Source organism: Patiria miniata, unplaced genomic scaffold, assembly GCF_015706575.1.
Source record: "Patiria miniata isolate m_02_andy unplaced genomic scaffold, ASM1570657v1 HiC_scaffold_20, whole genome shotgun sequence".
In the NCBI taxonomy this organism is placed as follows: Eukaryota; Metazoa; Echinodermata; class Asteroidea; order Valvatida; family Asterinidae; genus Patiria; species Patiria miniata.
The window spans coordinates 27696491-27718273 of NW_024037059.1; the positions used below are offsets into that span (position 1 = coordinate 27696491).

At 40.0% G+C, this 21783-nt stretch overlaps 1 protein-coding gene across 9 annotated transcripts in view; it reads right to left on the bottom strand.

Moving 5' to 3' along the window:
- Positions 1-21783, bottom strand: part of LOC119728435 (otoferlin-like) — a 90375-nt gene that overhangs the window by 19398 nt on the left and 49194 nt on the right. For 8 of the 9 annotated variants that reach the window (XM_038200667.1, XM_038200674.1, XM_038200673.1 and 5 more), the window contains 12 exons: positions 21112-21231; positions 20312-20423; positions 19032-19198; positions 16617-16628; positions 13706-13732; positions 13070-13201; positions 12044-12220; positions 10537-10628; positions 9339-9509; positions 9070-9230; positions 920-1062; positions 128-315 (listed from right to left, as the gene is read on the bottom strand). In XM_038200667.1, the coding sequence (XP_038056595.1) occupies positions 128-315; positions 920-1062; positions 9070-9230; positions 9339-9509; positions 10537-10628; positions 12044-12220; positions 13070-13201; positions 13706-13732; positions 16617-16628; positions 19032-19198; positions 20312-20423; positions 21112-21231 (1502 nt within the window). The remainder of the gene's footprint in view (positions 1-127; positions 316-919; positions 1063-9069; positions 9231-9338; positions 9510-10536; positions 10629-12043; positions 12221-13069; positions 13202-13705; positions 13733-16616; positions 16629-19031; positions 19199-20311; positions 20424-21111; positions 21232-21783) is intronic. The other variant, XM_038200669.1, reaches the window with a different exon arrangement.

Consider the following 21783-nt stretch of genomic DNA (forward strand, 5'->3'; position numbering starts at 1 on the left):
AGCTACGCGATGTCATGTGCAGAACTGACGAATAATAGCAACTACGTGCTTGTGTGCGTCGTGTCAACGCTTGTGCGCACCCATTCTCGAATTAAAAACGAGCTTTTAACCGACACTCTCTCCTTACCCTTTGACAAAGATGTCGCTACTCTTCTCTCCCGTGAAGAAGGCATCGTCCTCAAGGACCACATCATCTGTGTTCCAGATGATGACTCGGAGCTCATACTTCTTGGGTTTGCGGGGTGAGATGTCGACCGGAGCCCCTGGCATGGGCATGTCCATGGGGAACATGTCCACCCACATCTCTACACGACCCTGAAATAAAAAATAAAAATAATATGATGTTGATAATAACAATCGCAGTGCTTATATCTCGCTTTCTGTCGTTTCAACAATTTCAAAGCACTTTACAATTATTACCTCGTTCATGAGACCACACGTCAGCCGGTATCAGCGCTCAATCGGTCCTCGACCCTCACAGGTACCCATTTATATTTTCTGGGTGGAAAAGGCAATTGCAGTGAAGTGTCTTGCCCAAGGGCACAAACACCATGTTCCTGGCAGGGATCGAACTCATGCAACATCCGGTGTGAGTCAAACACTCTAACCACTGGACCATGGTGTTTTATTGCTCTTTATACCAGTCTCAAAACACTTCACTATTATTTTTTCTGCAGCAGCTCAAGATCAGCACAATCTGGTCTCTACCCTCACAGGTGCCTTCCAATCTTCTCAACTTTCCCACAGAAACCCTCCCCTGCCGTGTCTATGACAGTGTGTGTTTCCTGCTCAATATCCGGTTTGTCTTGGTTATAGAGGGACCTGGTCTCAATGTGTTCGGGACCAACTGACATCCAATTTTCTCACTGAACTCTCCCCCACCGTCTATATGATAGTGTCTGTCACCCTGTGTCTTTACCTGTTCAATGCCTGGTTTGTCTGGGTGATAGATTGACCTTGTCTCGATGTGTTCTGGCACCAGTCGACATCCAACCTTCTCGATTTTATCAAAATGTTTCAAGGCCTCCAAGGCAACGTGTTCATCGGTAGGCTTCTTCACACCTAAAAACGAAATAAACAGAACATCAGAGACAAACCCAGTGTTTTTTTTTTTTACAATAGTCTCTTGCGCAGTCCAATGAGATAATCAAAAAAAGAATACTGCGTACTAAACAGATTCCCACGAGACAAACAAAACTGTTTACAAATCTCTCATCCCGATCACAACAAAAACATTAAAAGTAACTCAATTAAAACAAGGTGACATATTGGGCAAAACTGAAAAATATTGAGTTTCTCAAAACTTTCTTAACTCTAATTAATTACTGCTCATAAAAATATACAAACTTTGGGTAGAAAGTTAGCATAACGTGATAAAGAAATGAATAAAGAAATGAAGCATAAATTGGTACACTGAGTGCGAGGACAAATCATAGCAATGACATTAAGCAGCAAGTACATACAGTAGAACTAGGCGCCACTATAACGAACACAATTGGGACCGTAATAATGTTTGTAAGGCCAAAAAAAATTAAAAATAAGTCGGTCTCTGGTCAGCGCGCGCGTCGATTTTAATCATGCGCGTCAATCTTTTTTTTTAACAGAATGTTCCGCAGTAGCTCCAACAGCGCCCTCTATTGCCGCACCTCCTCAATTTTTGTTTAACAAAGAGCACCAAGGCAAATGATCGAGAGCACCAAGGCAAATTATGGAGGGCACCAATGTACATGAGGACACCAAAAAAAGCAAAATAGTACCCCACCTTGTCTGTACAATCCAAGCTTGAAGAAAAAAAACAAAAACAAAAAAAAACAAAAAAAAAAAAGCCGCGTCCCCGCGTCAATTCCGGAACTTTGGTCTGACCAGAGACTGAATATTTTTCTTTTTTTTGGCCTTATAGTGGTCATTCATTATAGTGATTGTGCATGATAATAGAATTAAATATTACATGTATTTTTGGAGCCAAAGGGAAGTTCTTTATAGCCAAATGTTTGTTAGAAGGTGCTCGTTGTTACGGCGTTTTACTGTATAACAAATAATTGATTAAAAAAAAAAGCTTTCAAAATGTTGTGATTGTAGGCAGAGTGTCAGCAGCACATATTGGCTTGAGAGTTGTACCATCAGAGTGTCGGGCTGCATAGGGGAATTCTTCTTGGTTCTTGGTTGGTTCATCTCCTAAATACTCCGCGTGGGAGTTACAGGAGACTAGAAACACCGGGGCAAACCCCTTCTCTTAGCGATAAGTGTCACTAGGTTCTTTTACGTGCATTGGATTACACAACACACGGGACCTATACGGCTTTACGTCCCACCTCCGGACGAAGCAATAAATGGTTAAGTGCCTTGCTGAAGGGCACAAGTGTCCACCCGGCGGGCTCGAACCCACGCCACTGTTGCCTCTGAAACACCAGAGCATGAGTCCGGTGTTCTTAACCGCTAGGCTATGACTGTAGAATGTAGTAGATACATAAACAAGCGTAGCTTAAGTAGAGGCCTGTTATCTTGAAGACGGTCTCTGATATAGTCTAGTCCAAGTCTTTGCAGGCTCTTATGAGCAGCTGATGTCATACATGGAACATGCAGTCAAGGGAACACAGGGTCGGTGAGAGTTTTACAACGAGGAGAGTGTGCAACAAATGCTGCTGCACTGTTCTGCACGGGCTAAGCTTATATTTTTTTAACTTGGAAGACATTACAAGCTGAGTGGCAGAAATCCAGTCAACATTGTATTACTTCTTCATTCCCTGAATCCATTAAAATATTAAGCGCTTGAAAAGTTTGGGGCAATCGATAAACAGGTTGGGCGGTTTGGACAGTAAAGAAACTAATGTATTTCACATCAAATGTTTATTTGTGCAAATTACAGTCAGTTAAATGTATTTTTCATTTTTCCCTATTACCATTAGCCACTTGTAGACTTAACTTACCACCTGAATATGTTGAAGCTTTTACACCTTTGGTACCATAAGCACAATCATAGGCCTGCACTTCTGGTTAGCAGATGTGAAACACAAGAGATTATACACACGAAACCTTTTCGAGATATGACTGACAATGAAGCTGTTTTGGGTTTATTTTGTAGAGGAGTTTTAAAAATATCAATTTTGACACCATGCGAGTAGTTAGTTTGAAACTCCTGATGATGCAAAAACTGATGCCAGCAAAGGTAGCTTAAACCTTACAATGAATTTACAACGTCGTGCTCGAGTCTTATGGAGATAAAAAATATTAGATAGACCTCAATAGATTCTGGTTTTAAACAGGGAAACTTTGTATCTAATTTTTTTATTGGCTGGACTCTGGAGTTAATTGTTGCGAGTGACTGCACCAGTAAAACTCCGTTGCTCCTGAAGGTTTCAAACAAACTTTTCAAGTTCTTAATTCAAATCTTCAAAACAATTGTTCCAAAAGGGGTGCACCCCTTCTCCACGTACCGACTTTTTATGGTGGATGCAACAGTGTTTGTCACTCTTATTATCATGAGTTATATTTTTTTTTCTTGCAGCAGTGTGCATGTGCCAGAGGTAGAAGTAACAGACTTATATCTTGATGAACCATTTTGTTAAATGTTCAACCGAGTTGCTTGAACTGGAGACGTTCAGACTTGAGACTTTTCACAAAGTTGGGAAATATGGACTCAGCCTCAGCTCCTCCCTGCTTAAGTACAATCGACAGTTTGCAAACTTGATTCAAGTGACACAAACTGAAAGACTTAATACCTGGTTAGTTAAATTCATACTGACATGCCTACTGTGCAGTTGTGACGACCGTATTCCTTCTCTGCATTCACTTCCACTTTGACAATCCAGAAAATGTGCCTTACAATTCAAAGAAGTCTCAACCAAGTGTCCATTAGCAAGACAATTTGTGACAATCTTCCAAAAGAAACCACACACCACCATTCCAGAGTGGGTAGGTGTCCGTTCCAACACAAAACCTGCAAGCTGTGGTCTGGCTTCATTCTTGTGCTCAGAGAGAGGTATTTTAATGTTCCAGTGTCCATGTGCCGTAGTGATTGCGTGACCAGTTGTCTTACCTGACGTTGGCGAAGGCTTAGATATTTTGGTGCCATCACTAGCACCTAGACCCACCTGCGTGGCTATAGTTTTGCAGATGTAAAATAAAGTCATGTTAACCCCTTAGAACTAATTGTATAACATTGTATTTCATTGCATTTATTCCCTGATAAAAACCATACAGTGCTCAGGCATGCAACTGTACATTCACAAAAAAAGAGGAAATTCCAAAATTCAGAAGACTTTGTGCAGTGTTTTCCAATTTTGAATGACAGAAATGGGAATAAAAAAAGAGGAAATCAGCTGATCCGAGGAAAAGTTGCATGCCTGAGTGCTAGGGTAGTTTGCAGCAGTTTAGGCAGTAACAGAAAAATTTTGAAATGTAGATGCTCTGTGGTGCATTTTAAAGCCCCCTGGCATGCCTGGGCCAACTATTGGTCGAAAATGTTTTGCAATTTATGCATGTTTTTAAGTTAACTTTTCCTTCATATTGGCTTGAAACTGCCTAAATGGCCAACTTGTATAAGAAAACTGGGAAATTCGACCACGTTTTCCATATTTTAACTCCTTACTGCAGATGATACACATCGTCATCGCGTGTCCCGGCTTCTGATCGAGTCGCCGGGGCAAACCCCTTCTCTAAGCGATAAGTGTCACTGGGTTCTTTTACGTGCATTGGATTACACAACACACGGGACCTACGGCTTTACGTCCCACCTCCGGACGAAGCAATAATGGTTAAGTGCCTTGCTGAAGGGCACAAGTGTCCACCAGGCGGGCTCGAACCCACGCCACTGTTGCCTCTGAAACACCAGAGCATGAGTCCGGTGTTCTTAACCGCTAGGCTATGACTGTAGAATGTAGTAGATACATAAACAAGCGTAGCTTAAGTAGAGGCCTGTAATCTTGAAGACGGTCTCCGATGTAGTCTAGTCCAAGTCTTTGCAGGCTCTTATGAGCAGCTGATGTCATACATAGAACATGCAGCCAAGGGATTGCAGGGTCGGTGAGAGTTTTACAACGAGGAGAGTGTGCAACAAACGGTGCTGCACTGTTCTGCACTGGCTAAGCTTATATTTTTTAAACTTGGAAGACCTTACAAGATGAGTGGCAGAAATCCAGTCAACATTGTATTACTTATTCATTCCCTGAATCCATTAAACATTAAGCGTTTGAAAGGTTTGGGGCAATCGCTAAACAGGTTGCCGTTTGGACAGTAAAGGAATTAATGTGTTTCACATCAAATGTTTATTTGTGCAAATTACAGTCAGTTAAATGTATTTTTCATTTTTCCCTATTACCATTAGCCACTTGTAGACTTAACTTACCACCTGAATATGTTGAAGCTTTTACACCTTTGGTACCGTAAGCACAATCATAGGCCTGCACTTCTGCTTAGCAGATGTGAAACACAAGGGATTATACAACTGAAACCTTTTCGAGATATGACTGACCATGAAGCTGTTTTGGGTTTATTTTGTAGAGGAGTTTTAAAAATATCACTTTTGACACCATGCGAGTAGTTAGTTTAAAACTCCTGATGATGCAAAAACTGATGCCAGCAAAGGTAGCTTAAACCTTAAAATGAATTTACAACGTCGTGCTCGAGTCTTATGGAGATAAAAAATATTAGGTAGACCTCAACAAATTCTGGTTTTAGACAGGGAAACTTTATATCTAATTTTTTTATTGGCTGGACTCTGGAGTTAATTGTTGCGAGTGACTGCACCAGTAAAACTCAGTTGTTCCTGAAGGTTTCAAACAAACTTTTCAAGTTCGTAATTCAAATCTTTAAAACATTTGTTCCAAAAGGGGTGCACTCCTCCTCCACGTACCGACTTTTTATGGTGGATGCAACAGTGTTTGTCACTCTTATTATCATGAGTTATATTTTTTTTCTTACAGCAGTGTGCATGTGCCAGAGGTAGAAGTAACAGACTTAAATCTTGATGAACCATTTTGTTAAATTTTCAACCGAGTTGCTTAAACTGAAGACGTTCATAGATTGAGACTTTTCACAAAGTTGGAAAATATTGACTCAGCCTCAGCTCCTTCAAAAGTACAATTGACAGTTTGCATATCAAGTGACACAAACTGAAAGACTTAATACCTGGTGAGCAAACTTCACACTGACATGCGTACTGTGCAATTGTGACGATCATATTCCTTCTCTGCATTCACTTCCACTTTGACAATCCAGAAAATGTGCCTTACAATTCAAAGAAGTCTCAACCAAGTGTCCATTAGTAGGACAATTTGTGACAATCTTCCAAAAGAAACCACACACCACCATTCCAGATTGGATAGGTGTCCGTTCCAACACAAAACCTGCAAGCTGTGGTCTGGCTTCATTCTTGTGCTCAGAGAGAGGTATTTTAATGTGCCCTAGTGATTTCGTGACCAGTTGTCTTACCTGACGTTGGCGAAGGCTTAGACATTTGGGTGCCATTACTAGCACCTAAACCCGCCTGCGTGGCTATAGTTTTGCAGATGTAAAATAAAGTCATGTTAACCCCTTAGAACTAATTGTATTACATTGTATTTCATTGCATTTATTCCCTGATAAAAACCATACAGTGTTAGGGTAGTTTACAGCAGTTTAGGCAGTAGCAGGCAAGGCGGTCTGGGGTGGTACAGAAATTAATGGGTTAACTTCATTGTGTAATATTTAACTTTTCTCTCACATCCGTACCTACCGTAAAAAAACCTTTCACTTGAAACTCCATGTCAAGAACAATTCAAACTGTACAAAATGATTATTTTTTTCCCCTATCAACTTAAAATAAACTCACTTATATGACCTAAGAGATGTTCTCTACAACCATCAAGCGAACCAACAACAAAAACCAGCCACACATACAAGCAGGAAAAACAACACTTTCACATAAAGAGAGATATTCACTCCCAGAAACAAAGCAACTGTTCCAAGAATGTTTTGACACCTCCATCTTGCCCAGAAAGCTATGAAATTGAGTTCAGGTCATTTTTATATACTACCGACCAAGCTTCTTTAAAGAGACATCAGTTCTCTGCAACCATCAAACGAACCAACAACAGAAATCAGCAACACATACAAGCAGGAAAAACAACACTTTCACATAAAGAGAGATCTTCACTGCTAGAAATAGGCAACTGTTCCAAGAGTTTTTTGACACCTCCATCTTGCCCAGAAAGCTATGAAATTGAGTTCAGGTCATTTTTATATACTACCTACCAAGCTTCTTAATAACACTGTCATGCTTAGAAAGTACAGATGCGACTAGGCAAGGAAAAGAACACAAATAAAAAGTTTAAAATGCCAGAGGTACTTAGCACATGTTACAAACAGTCATGCACAACAACTTTAAGTTGACTCCAAAGATTGATAACAGAATCGTTCAACTCTGTTCACCATTTTTTAAGGCTCCAACAATCTAAACAGATCATTGTAAATCTTCCCATTGTTTCCATGCTACATTGCCCCCTCAAAAAAGTATGCTTGAACAATCCTTGGTACACGCCGCACAGAGAATGCAGTTCAGGGTTTGACTAGTTTAACAAATGAACTGTTTATTAGAAATGAACTTCGTATTTTCTTCTTAAATTTTCGGAATATTTTTCTCTGCTTCTAGAGTCACTTGCATGAGTAACATAGAAAGGAAGGGAGGGGTACCACAGGTCAAAGGTGAAGACAAACTTCAGCCAGCCATTTAGCAGCAGGAATTCAATTCACAGGGATGCCAAAGTGAGGATCATTGTCTTACCTTTAGAATCTAAGAGTTTACAGGCAGCAAATGCATAATCATTACAAAAGTATTAATTACAATGAATATCAAGCGTGAAAGAATGTCCCTTTGTAATTTGAAAATAAAATCAGTTCTTTAAAAGCCAAAAGACCGCTTACTCAGAAACCTCACAGATAAGAAAAAATACATTTTCAAAGACAGATGAAGAAAATCGCAGACCACTACATCAGGGTCAGAGATAAGTAGTTGGCGGTGTCCTTAAATATGTCTTTGGGTATGTCATCACAAGTCATCACAAGTCATCACAAGTCATCACATGTCATCACAAGTCATCACAAGTCAGTCACAAGTCAGTCACAAGTCATCAAAAGTCAGTCACAAGTCATCACAAGTCATCACAAGTCATCACAAGTCATCACAAGTCATCACAAGTCACCACAAGTCATCACAAGTCAATCACAAGTATAGAGCTATATTAAATTACTAGAGGGCTAACTCCTCATTCTTGCACGCGGAGACGCTTTGAAGCCATCCTGGGCGCAGACATTTTGAATTCATGTGAGTATTTGTGGAACATAATAAAATCACACAGAACAGATTTCAGATAACGTACACTAAATGCAACGCGCAAGTACAACATACGCGAACAACGTAAGTGCGTTTTCTGCGAGGATGACGGATTAAAAAAAGTCACGGCAAAAATAATCTACAGCGCCTATGCAGACGCATTTGCGTTGTGCAGCGCGGAGCAAACTAAAACGCTCATTTTAAATGCGCATTTCGGTTTTGGGTGTTTCGGCTTTTGATAATGCAAATAAATGCAGATATGCAAATAGCTGTACAAAAGGCGATGAAGTTGGGTTTTCCAAAGGTTTGCACACAAACATGGATTCGCCCGGCAAAGTTCATTTGTACAGCGAGTTAGTGCTCCAGTAATTTAATATAGCTGTACAATCACAAGTCATCAGAAAACCACCACAAGTTTATTGCAAGTCCATCACAAATCCAACACAAGTCATCAATATACACATAGTCCCAATGAATTGTGACAAAAGTATTCTGTCATTAGTCATCCCCTGCAACTTGTGTTGGACTTGTGACCGGACTTGTGATGGACTTGTGACAACATTGGTGATATACTTGTGACCAGACTTATGATGTACTTATGATCATACTTGTGATGCTTGTGACTGGACATGTGATGTACTTGTGACTAGACTTATGATGTGCTTGCAACTGGATTTATGACATATTATGATCCATCACAAGTGCCACGACTACTGAGAAACTGGCATGAGGCAAAGAAAGAAAGTTAACAGTGTTCTTACCACTCTCATCTTCAATGAAGCATTCTGAGGTCGTGAACTCCTGATTGCCTACCACCACTCTACCCTTGCTATAATGAGGTCCGTCTAGTTTGAGTTGTCGGCACCGCTGGGCCAGGACTTGGGTGGGTTTCTCTGGATCTCGCCAGTTGTTGTATCCATAGCTATGAGGTATACAAAAATAGGAGTTAACACATTGTATTACATTGTATGGCATTGTATTACTTTGTATTACATTGTCTTCGTTCTCTTATAAATCCATCAAATCTTACATGGCGAATTCCTTGCTGATGCCGCATGTTGCGCGATGTCTGCTGTGGTAGCGATTCTCCAAATCGATAACCGTCTCCCCGATCAGGTCGTCGGAGCCAATCAAGTCCCAGTCATAGACTTGCACTGTCAGCTTGGACTCCAGGGGGAAAGTCACTTCAAACTCAGCACACCTGAAACACATGGAGAATGCCAAATACATGAACCACTTTCAGCAGCAAGTTTGAGCAAGTCTATGGTTAACAATCTAGCTTGACTATCTCAGCACAAACATATTACAGTGAAATATTGATAAGTCAAACCCAAGGGAACAGGTTCAAAATTTGACTTAAGCAGAGTTTTGAGCTAAGCAGGGTTGTATATCATTGTTATACTACTGGAGGCAACGGATTCTTTGTTTGACTTAACAGTTGTTTTGAGTTATCAGAGTTTGACTTATCGAGATTTCACTGTAGTTGATTAGAGTCAAATTTGCCAGTTCCTTTTTATTGGGGGGGGGGGGGAGACAAGCTTTCTGAGGCTGACCTCATATCACTGGTTACAATAGATTCGTGCATCATAATGTAAAGCAGGGAGCCAGTTAGGACCAAGAAGTCGTGATGACCTTTTGACCACCATTTGACTAGAGACATTTAAATGTTGTCGTTAGTGTGCAGGCATAAGTTATGTCACAAATCAACCATTAGTCAATCAAAGGTCTTGAATGAATTTGCCCTTGGCTGCCCTTGTCTATGACTAAGTCCTATACTCGACCTGTGGTGTTACAATGGTAAAAATCAAAGCCATAGCAAGAAAAAACTTGGTTTTGACATGGCCATTTTGACATGCGCATGACATGGCTTTGACATGGTTTTGACATGGCCATTTTAACATGTGCATGACATGGCTTTGACATGGTTTTGACATGGCCATTTTGACATGTGCATGACATGGCTTTGACATGGTTTTGACATGGCCATTTTGACATGCGCATGACATGGCTTTGACATGGTTTTGACATGGCCATTTTGACATGCGCATGACATGGCTTTGACATGGTTTTGACATGGCCATTTTGACATGCGCATGACATGGCTTTGACAAGGCCATTTTGACATGCGCATGACATGGCTTTGACATGGTTTTGACATGGCCATTTTGACATGCGCATGAAGGTTGCACAGTCGCTACATCATTTCCACAATCTCTTTCTTCACTTACTTGCCAAAGACAGGGTTCAGGTTCTTGGAGATGTAGTTTTCCTTGTCGTTCATTTTGTGCTTGCCGATCTGAACGACGACGTAGGGATCAGCCTAATGGACACAACAAAACAACAGAACCATTCAAATAAATGACACAATGACAACATCAGAATATCTCTATGTACTAAATTCTTCAGAAAGTGCTAAAAAAAAAGCCCATCCACCATTTTGGAATTTCAACTTGGTATGCAACAATATTTCACTATTTTCTCTTTAGGATAATAATCTGCAGTATAAGGCATGCAAAAGAACAAAGATACCAACAAAATTTGAGCTAAATTGTTAAGTAATTGTTAAGTAAATAATTAGACATGCACCATGTTTAGGCATATTTTCTCAAACTCCTATTATTTTATGAACAGGCTGGGGCCAATTTTACGGCACTGCTAAGCACAAAAATTTGCTTAGAACCAAAAAAGTATGGCTTATAAAAGCAGGTTACCAGCTAAAACTCCATGTGATGTCTATTGCTCGTTACTAGTATGCAGCTGTTGTTTGCTTAGCATGAAATTTACAGTGGGTTTTGGCTGGCAACCTGCATTTGTAAGCCAGACTTTTTTTGTGCTAAGCAAATTTTTGTGCTTAGCAACGCCGTGAAATTGGCCCCCAGATTCTACAGCCTCTTTTCACTACGGCTCTACAAAACAAAAAGGAAGAGGATGGTGCAAAGTTTCAAAATGTCAGTCTATACATGTACATGAATAGAAAGGTCAGATTGTAAGCTTTCATTTGATATATAAAACACATCTGCAAAAGTTTGCATTTAGAAGTTATGACAAAATATTGGAGTAGATGTTTTCAAATGGGAATGACATTTAGAGAAAAAGCAGAACAAAGCATGAAATAATTAGCACAAACACATGATTTTTACATCTTCATTGAACAAAATCAAGCTTTCTGAACAGGAATATTGAGACAGTACATATTCAAGAAACAAATCTCTAAAAATAAATATTTAAAAATGGGCATTTTGACAATTTTTTACCCTTTCAACATAGAACAGTCTATTATGTGTTTAGCCATAGTACGACTAAAACTACCTTTTCGCAGTGTGGGTCACATTTATCCTTTGCACTTTTACAAAAGTAAAAATTGGTAAATCTTTGGTAAATCTTTGATGAAATGCAAAAAAAAAAAAAGGTAAAGAGGACGAACCTGTGTTAACAGGAATGGAGTGCCCATCTCTCTTTCGAAGCGATTGGGCCAGACTCATATGCTGCTGTGGGGGATCACCACACCTCCTCCACAGTGAGTCTGTTACCTTCCCAGCATTGAATCATGCCGGTACCCATTTAACACCTGGGTTGAGAGGAGTAACTGAGGTAAAGCGCCTTACTCAAGGACACAACACGCATGGCCACGGTGGGGCTCAACCCACAACCTCACGATCATGAATCCTGTGCTCCACCGCTGGACCACACGTGCCCACAATGAAATGCCAAACAGGAAAATGTCTTCATCTTTACCTTTCCATTGACATCCGTCGGGTGTAGATCCATGGCCTTGATGATGTACACCCGTACCATAACCCCCTTGGGTTCACTGCTCGGTAGACCCTGGAGGAACCCTGAATTACTATCGATCCGGACTCCTACGTCATCCCACTCACTAGGAAGAGGCCACTTGTACAGCTTCAGGGCCCCCTAGTCAAAAAAAACAAAACAGATGCATTTTTCAAACCTATGCATCCATCAATGTTGGTACATGTACTTATATTATTATTAACCCCGCCCATTGGTCCAACGAAACATTCCAAAGACAATCTCGGCATCCTGGGGAGTATGGGCTCGTGCGGGAAATAAAAGGGGCGCATTTTTTTTACCACTTTTGAGAGCCCTGTTGGCAAGACACACAGCGTGAGTGTACTATACTGTACTGGTTTGCGCGCAAAATACGCACAGCTTCCAAAATGTGCCAAAGCTATTAGCCACAGCATCTTCGCGTGTGCGTCAGGCGTCATTGGCATGGGAATACATTTTAATTTAACTTGCGATGGTCTCCCAGACTGATCCCGTCCCCAATAACTTTGGATCATTAGAAACACGCAGTGGATGAACCCGGAACCAGTCTGGGTCTCCCCCAACTCTCCTTTTCTGGCTGTTGAAGGAGTACTTGTGCACAGAGCCCATACAGCTCGATGCTGCCATTTTGATACAAACTAGCTAAAGTCAATCACAATAACCATCTCTGCCCTCACAGGTACCCATTTATTCCTGGGTGGGGAGAAGCAATGAGTGACAAAGTGCCTTGCCCAAGGGCACACGCACCACAACCCCAGACAGGACTTGAACCCACAACCTGCAGAATTGCGTGTAGATCTTAAGTTCAATGCTCCGGATCACAAGGCCATGGCACTCCATCAGAGTGATGGTTCCAAATAGTCGACTAGAGAAGTCCAACGTACCATTCTTCGCTCAAGAAAAAATTAGTTGATAAATAGTTTGCACCAGCATTTGGATCTTGCTGGCAATAGACACAGCCGTAGCCCTTACCTTAAACTTGCCCACCAGTCGACTGTCCCCATCATCGTCCCCTGTGTTTTTGCCGCGGTAGAGGTCAAAGGTGTGCAGCCATTCCTTGAAGCCATGAAAATCATGCACGTTCTCTAGTTCCGTCAGGAAGATCTACAAGTACGGATTTCCAGAAAATATCCAGGATATTTAGGTCAGTTTTGTTCCTGAACCTAGTCAAGGGAGTCGGGTTGGCGTAGCGGTTCTTTCCTCGCCTTCCACCGCTGTGACCCGGGTTCGAATCCCGCCTGGGCCAAGTGGATTGGGTTTTCGGTGCATGCCTGATTCTTTGGGTTTTCCCCAGAATTTTCTTCTAGGGTTTTTCTCCCACATCTAACACTGTAATTTCTTCTCATTTTCTCTTCTTTCTACAGGTTTCTTCAGGCTTGAGAGCTACAGTGCCTAGGGCGCTTTTAAGGAATCCTTGGTTTCATTACCAGAAATAAATAAATAAATAATAATAAGTTTATGTCAATTAGGAATCAAACTACAAGTAACGTCAAAGGTTTCTGGCGATGAAAAGTGACAACGGAATGCCTTTCAGTGATCTTGAATGATCAGAGTTGTTTAAACAATTTTCCAATCGTATTATCAGAATCCAACAAACTTTCCACCTACCTGAAACGTCACGCAGTCAATGTTATCCTGTAAAAGAGCAAATGTAAGCCATAAAAAGGAGGCATGAGTAAGATAATAGATGTAAAAAAACATACAGTCCTTTTTTTTTTAAATTCAAACAATTCAGTCAATTGTTACAACTGACCTTTTAACAAGTATTCAAGATTTTGAAATTATTTTTTTTAAACAGTTGGAAGAATCACGTGTACTTATCAGACAAAAACTTAAACAGGCATGTTATGTTGTACAATCGATCTGGGCAATTAAACTGTTCAGTTAAAAACTCTTTGTGCATTTTGGGCACATTCCGTGACAGACTCTTTTCAAAGTGGGTTGTGTATGTGAACAGTTAATAGTGATTACAATAACAATACGCAGGTGAACTCCAAGCATGTTGTGGCATAGTGCAGGGAAAAAATTCTGCTGGTGCTACAGTCATGTGTCTATAAATTTAGAAGATTATACTATGTAAATTACCATGTCCATCTTGTCAGATTTTCATTTTAAAGGTAGAGTATATCATTTCTGCATTATGTTCATTTGAAGCAACAAATGTGCTCAAAATCTGAAGAAGGATGCTTAACAACTAACCTGATGAAATTTTAGCTCAGTAAATGCTGTATATTATGAGAAAAAAGTATTCGCAATATCTCATCGCTTTCTGAATTTAAAGTTGCCCTGAAGACCTATTTGTTTCAGACCACTCAGAATATTCTTGTTTAGTTAAATTTAATTGTTTTGTTATTTCTGATTTGATATAATTTTTGTTTGCGCCATGAGCGTCATTAATGTCGGATATTGGCGCGATATAAGTTTCTGTTATTATTATTATTATAATTATTATTTTAGGATCTCCATTTCAATTCAAAAATTGCTGAGTCTTGTTATAATGAATTAGAATCCAGGACACGTTCTAATTCAGCCGATTGCAGCTATGCGATGACACGCACTGAATCCACTGATTAGAGCAACCGCGGGCATGTGTGCGTCATGTCAACGCTTGAGCGCACCCATTCACGGCTTCGCCGAATTAAAAATGAAGAACTAACGGAAAATTCTTTGGAAATGATGTTCTTTTATCGTTTTCTTAAAAAACGACAGCAGCATGCCAGAAAAAATAATTTCTCAGGGAATTTAGTGCCATTACTATCTTTCAACCAAGTATGCAACAATGATTTGATCTGTTTCTTTTTGGATAGCTGCAAATGATATTAACTAATGACAGTCTCCTGACGATGACAAGAGCAGGCTAGTCGCAGCGCCGAGACCAAACTTATCTCACCCCGCCTGAGTAACGATAATTATGAGAAGTCCCACCGCCTTCCAGCCTACTTAGCAAAAGTAGATAATAAGCAGGGCAAATTCTTTTTGAACTAAGCAAGACTGTTCTTATCAGAACTAAATCTACTAAGCAACAAAACTTATTACCACATGGTGTTACCACAAAACGAAACTATATGCAAATAATATACTCTAACTTTAAATTTTGCGTTTATCTAAAACTTACTTCATAAAAACTTGAAAAAAAAAAATTTGGTTGAAATTGTCCCTTGATTGATTTTCATGATCTCAATGATTTAAACTGATTGTGACCAAAAAAACCTTCGCCAGGATGTTCGTTGCTATCCACTTAATTCATTTCGGCCGGAAAACAGAATAAAAAACCCAATGATTTGGCCAAATTTGTCCATCCTTGAAAACGCTGATGAATTGTGCAATTTTAAACTAAACCATTGTGAACTTTTTTACGCTTGCAAAGCACTTGCTGCAAAAACAGTAGGTGTGCATGAAGTGGCTTGAGTGAAGCGCAGTGGTAAATGCTTGCTAGAGGGTGCAAATGCATCCAAATTTCACAGGAAACCCGATTTCAGTCTTATACTGCAATGGCCTAGATCCCTGGAACAAGAAAACTAAAACCTTCTAATGTGGGCCAACATCCCAGCAAACATTTGTCTTCACAACCAAATAAACGAACAAGTTTTATTTGAATAGATTTTTCCCGATCTATTTCTTTGTTCAATGTGATACTGAAGTTCTATTTGAAAATGTCACTCCTGGAATTTTACATGCAGAATACTTGGCCTATTTTGCTGGCCTCAAAAAAAATTTACATCAAACCGCAAACAATTTCTTTATCACACAACCAAAACTACTACAACTAAGACAATATACAGTGAGCGAGTTTGATAACACAATTTGTATGAGAAACTGCCAGGCATTCTTATTTGTATCGGAAAAACAATATTTTGGGGGGAAATTTGTGAATTTTTTGGACAGCAAGAAGCTAAAATTACCTGATGTTTTTGTGAATAAATAATAATTTTAAGGACCCCGATGGAATTAAGCCGTCTTATAAACAGCTTTTCGGGTTATCCTTGGCTTTGTATTTACATGAAATACGTTCGTTTTTTTATACCATTGTATGTTTGTTTGTTTTTGTCAAAATAAATAAATAAAAATAAATAAAAGGGAAATCGCTATCTGATACATGTATAGGCTCCGTGCCCGAACACGAGAGGGCGCTTTTTTATCACTTTTGAGAGCCCCTTGGATGGGACACACATGTGCGCATACTTGTTCGCTGGTGGATAGCGCGAAATAAACACAACATATTGTATTCTGAATATGCACAAAGATATGGCGTCTTCGCCTAAGCATCAGGCGTCGCCAGCAATGCGTTGGAATGCCTATCACAGTGGTCTCCCCCAACTCTCCCTTCCTAAACACTTGTGGGGGTACTTGTGCACGGAGCCCATACACGACACTCAGTGACGACAATTGATTGATTACAAAAACATGAATTCTAAGACAGCACCTTGCATGTATACAAATGCACAGCATTCTCATTCCAGTGTAGCAAAGCAAACTAGAAGCACGCAGTGCATGCTGCTGATCATTGTCAAACTCTTACCTTGTCCTCCTCCTGGATTTAGAATGGCAAATGATTTACAGAACAAAATGAGGGGAAAAACAAAACAAAAACAGGCATGCAGGGAGAATTAAGATGAGCGGCTCTTAAACACGGCAAAATGTCAAAATGAAAAAGCATGGTAAAACTGCCACGGTTTGAAACCACAAAATGATAATAAAAGCTGGAACTGAAATTAATTTTTTTTGAAGGATAAATTAGAACAAATCTGAAATATTGACAAAGTTGTATATTCCGCTGTAAGAAATTGAAGCAATACGCTGATGTATTTATGAACACTGTATACTCAGTGTTGTCCAAGACATGCAAGAACAATTCATAAACTGCCTCGTGTGGGACTCGAACCACGACCACTTACTAGTGCAAACGTCTTATCACTCGACCACTGAACTTGCTGGCGTCAGCTGGCCAGTTCGAGTCTGATGAAACAGCAGGTACTGCAACTAAATTTAGTGTCAAAAGGATTTGCGCCAGGAAATGTAAGCAGGAGGTCGTGGGTTCGAATCCAACCTGAGTCAACTTGTGAATACAGTCCAACCCTGATAAGAAGAGTTCTGTTAATACAAGATCCTGCTTTTAACAAACAAAACTGTAGGTCCAAGTCTTTGTTCTTTGTTTTCCAGTTCTGTTAATACAAGGTACCTGTTATAAGGTAATTTATTGTAAAGCCCCAAGGACCTTGTTATAAAGGTGTTCGACTGTATTTCTCTTGCAAGCCATCTGACAACACTGATATACAGGGTTTATAAATACGTCAAAGGGCAAAACCAAATATGAAAATGTTTAGAATGGTTACAACCTAAGTTTCAAAATGGCATAAATGAATGAATGTTAATTCAAATGATTTTCCAGCGCAAATGAACAACCCCTTTCACCAAAACGTTCAAAAGCTATTATTTCAAAGCTAGCAAAGACAACAGTCTTTACTCATGTTGAAGTTTGGAGGAGATAAAATAAGTTTTGCATGTAATGCAACTTAAGCCATGGGCCAAAACCTGTTACGTGCAGTTTCGGCTTAACTTTTTAGTGGTAACTTAATTTCTCAGTTCGTCACCGTTTTCACGAAGAGCCACATATGTCAAAAATTACAATTTTTTCGATTTTCAATATGTTGCTTTAAAACAATGTACTTAACCATTTTGACATGTTTCTGTAGGCAAAACATCATTAATTTCCAAGTTACATTAATGTTGCAAGGGGCAAAAATCTCGATAAATGAATTTTGCGTTTTCACGAAGAGCCACATTCATTTTGGCCCTTTGAACGCGTACAAAACCCATTGCACGGAAATACGTAAAAGTAGGTCAAATGAGATTTGCGTTTTCACGAAGAGCCACATATCTTTGTTACATTTTCAGCTGCGCGCGCGTACTCACGCGCGCCTATGGAAATACACGTTGAACAGAAAGGGCCAAGATGTCGGAAACCTGAATTTGCGTTTTCACGAAGAGCCACATATCTTTACTAATTAATTTTCACTAATTAACTGCTGAATTAAGTCTTATTACTGGGTTCATGTAAAAATTCAGCTCACACAGAATAGTGTGATGGTTTCCTTGCTTCACAAAGTTGTTGCAAAGTGGTATTTTTTGCAGTTTTAAAATATGAGAAACTTCTTTAGCGATTATCTCGAAAACACTTTTTTTTCAAAATCGACATATGTGGCTCTTCGTGAAAACGGTGACGAGTTATAACTAGTTTGGAACATGTAATTGATATTTTACAATGTGCACTCCACATCGTTTGCACAAATTAGAATCAAAGGGGACTGGTTCCCCAATGTAACTGTACCACATGAGAGCGATCGCGATGCATCGCTGCCATTCGTACCAGTCTTACTTCCATGGGTGTGTGTGCTTTCCTGCATTAACCCCTGGCCGTGGGGAATACGTAAACGGTGAGGCTGACTGGCTATTTAGAGCGTACTGCGCGCGCATTTCCTACACGTCAAGTAACTAAAAAATTTTTTTTTAAACTGCACGTTAAATAAAGACTTATATTATTCATGCCAACTTCCTATTTATCTGTTGTGTCAAATTTGAAAGCATTTGAACATAAAACATAGAAGTTATGGAAGCATACTATTTTTGACAAAAAAATGGCAAATAATGAGAGAAAATGTTGTCATAACATTAATGTGCAATTTAGGCCAATGTGAACAACCAGATTCAGATTCAGCACTTATATGGAATTAGTAAAGTTGACCTTATTGCAAGCTGACACCAAAAAGTTTAAGACGAACCTCAACGTCTAGACCTGATACAGATTTTAGCCCATGGCATAACTGCTAATGAATGTTAAAATGCCTGCACCATTATGCTGCGAATACAGCCGACATACTTTGAAAGAAAAACATGGACCAATTGAAGGCTTGAAAAGTCTGTAATTAGTACTCACGTCAAACATGTTGGCCATGAGGCTTATTTCATCGTCGTCTTTCTTGCGCAGTTTATTCAGTCCTCCTTTAAATTTACTCATCTTACTGGGGCCGCTCTTCTCCTCCTTGGGTTTCTCTTTCTTCTTGTCTTTCTCTTTCTTTTTCGGGTCTCCTCCAGGAGGAACATCTGTGTAAGAAAAGTAAAGATTAATAGTGGATGTTTTTGTATAAGTTAAAAGGTAAAGTCTGTCACGAGCCAATATGGCCCATCAGGCCGGCGTTTATTTCAGGTTTCAGTGGCATGAAACGACTGAGAACATTTCTATTCCCCCTGGACGGGATGCTAGTCCATCACAGGTTACTCCCCAGCTAATGCCGGCACCCATTTATACTCCTGAGGGGAGAGAGGCAAGTGGGGGAGAAGTGGCTTGCCCAAGAACACAACAAGAAATAGTATGAAACACAAAAAAGAGCATTTTATAACAGTAAGGTAGTAATAAAGTCTGTCACGAGCTAATGTGGCCCATCAGGCCGGCATTTGTCTTTGTTTCCTTAGCATGAAACGACTGAGAATAATTTCTATTCCCCCTGGATGGGATGCCAGTCCATCGCAGGTAACTCCCCAGCTAATGCCGGTACCCATTTATACTCCTGGGTGGAGAGAGGCAAGTAGGGGAAAAGTGGCTTGCCCAAGGACACAATATATGGCCAGCAGCTGGATTCGAACCCCTGACCCTCTGATTATGAGTCTCAAACCCTTACCACAAGGCCGCATTCCCTACTTATGTTTTTGTATACACTTTATTATTGAAGAGAACATGAGTATATAAGGTGGTTTGTGATAGCAAATTATGCTATACGTGTGAAATTCAGGATTTAGACTGGGGGCCTCACTATAAAATGTGGATGCTTAGATGAGCTGACGTGTCAAAGGTCAAAAGGACAATGACTTACTGACTGTTTTCAGCGGAATATTGAGCTATATTCAGAATGTTCAGAGGCAAGCCATGAGCCCAGTTACCCGGTAGGCTGATAGCTTAGTGGCTCAGATCTGCACAGTGATTTTTAAATGAGGTTCGGGAGACAAGACCAAGATGGCTGCAATATTAACTATGAATAATACTAAAAAATAGTCAGGTCCCTCTCAACTTTGGGTTCATGTCATTGGAATATCTATCAGTACCGTACTGAATCCTCAAAATTTACACAAAAAGTAGCTCTACCAATCTACAATGTGAAGTGTGAATTTTCTTTATTTATAATATTGTTTTTCCTAAAGGAATTCTGCTAATTGACGAACCTGCTTCTGCAGGTTCATCCATCTGCTCGGCTCTGTTCTCTTCATGTTCCTCCTCCATGTCTGGATTGACCTCCGTGGCTCCCTGGTTGCGAGCTTCCAACTCATTCAGCTCCTAAACACAAATCAGTAAATGAGGACTTTTCATCGAGAATTGCATTGGTACCCAGCATCCGTGAACCAGGGACAGTGGAACGTCGTCAAGTCATCATAAGGCAATTTGAGTTTTTAACGCTTCAGCATTAGTCTTACAGTGAACGACATTGTACTTATTCCTTGACAAGTACATAAAACCATGCTGGGGCAATTTGGGGCGGTTTAAGGAATAACAGGCGGGGCAGTTTGGGGCGGTACATGGACTATTAAACAGAACACTTCTAGCACGGAATTCCAAAGCTGCCTCCAGTATTTCATACAATTTATCAGACTCATCATTAAATTTGGCAAAACCTTCCTACTGTTTTATCAGTCAAAGACATTCAGAAATTCAATGCGCTTCCCGTAACGCACACACAGGCTAGTCACCAACAGTCACATCACATTTCTTGTTGACACTGTGACTGGTCATCAACAGACAACAGCAGGCAACTGGTAGGCACAGCTGGCTTATCAATCACCTACAGTCAAAGCATAGCTGTATCAAGTTACATAAACAGTCACAGCCAGTCAATCCTACTTCATGTACCGGTAGGCTTTGAGCTCTTAACTGTTGAAAACAGTCAATTGATTTTGACTGCTGGGATGGCTTTGTTGAGTTTGTTAGCCAGAGAGGGATGGGCCTTCTATTTGAAGAGTCTACTGACCTTTTCTAGTTCTAGTTTGGATTGGAAGTATCTAGACCACCAGTCCAATGTGCTCTCATCTGGTTCTTCAGGTTTGTCAGTCTGTATGCCCTCTACAGGAGGCCCACCTGTAGCTTCACCCTAGAGGGACACATATTCCACAAAAATGAATCAATATGGGCAGTCCCATCCTAACAGAGACTTAGATTTTCTTCTGAACTTTGTCATCACTTTATGTCAGAGTTGAGGTTGAGTCAATCACAAGTCTAATCAATCACAAGTGTGGTCACAGTAGGTACCAGAAAGTTCATTTTTGCGGTGCCAGTAACAAGTTTTCAAATGGTTTCATCTGGGATGAACACAACCTATAAGTTTAAAAATTGCATTTTTCCAACTGACGTAACTTGAAACAAGGTGGGGCCATAAATAAGCGTTTGATTTTTATTTTAAAAGAGCAGTAAGTTGGGAAAAAACATAATTGTGCTCCAAAAAACAGTATTGTTGACTAATAATTTTAAACAGAATATTTAGTGTTCTGCATTTTCATTTTGAGAAATGAGAGTTGGGTTGAAAAGAACATCTAAAGATATTGGACAGAACCTGAATGTCAACATTTCATCACTTTCCACCAAGATGTATCTAAAAAGTCTTCCCTACGCGACATTTTCTTCGTGTTATTAGTTAATTCCAGAG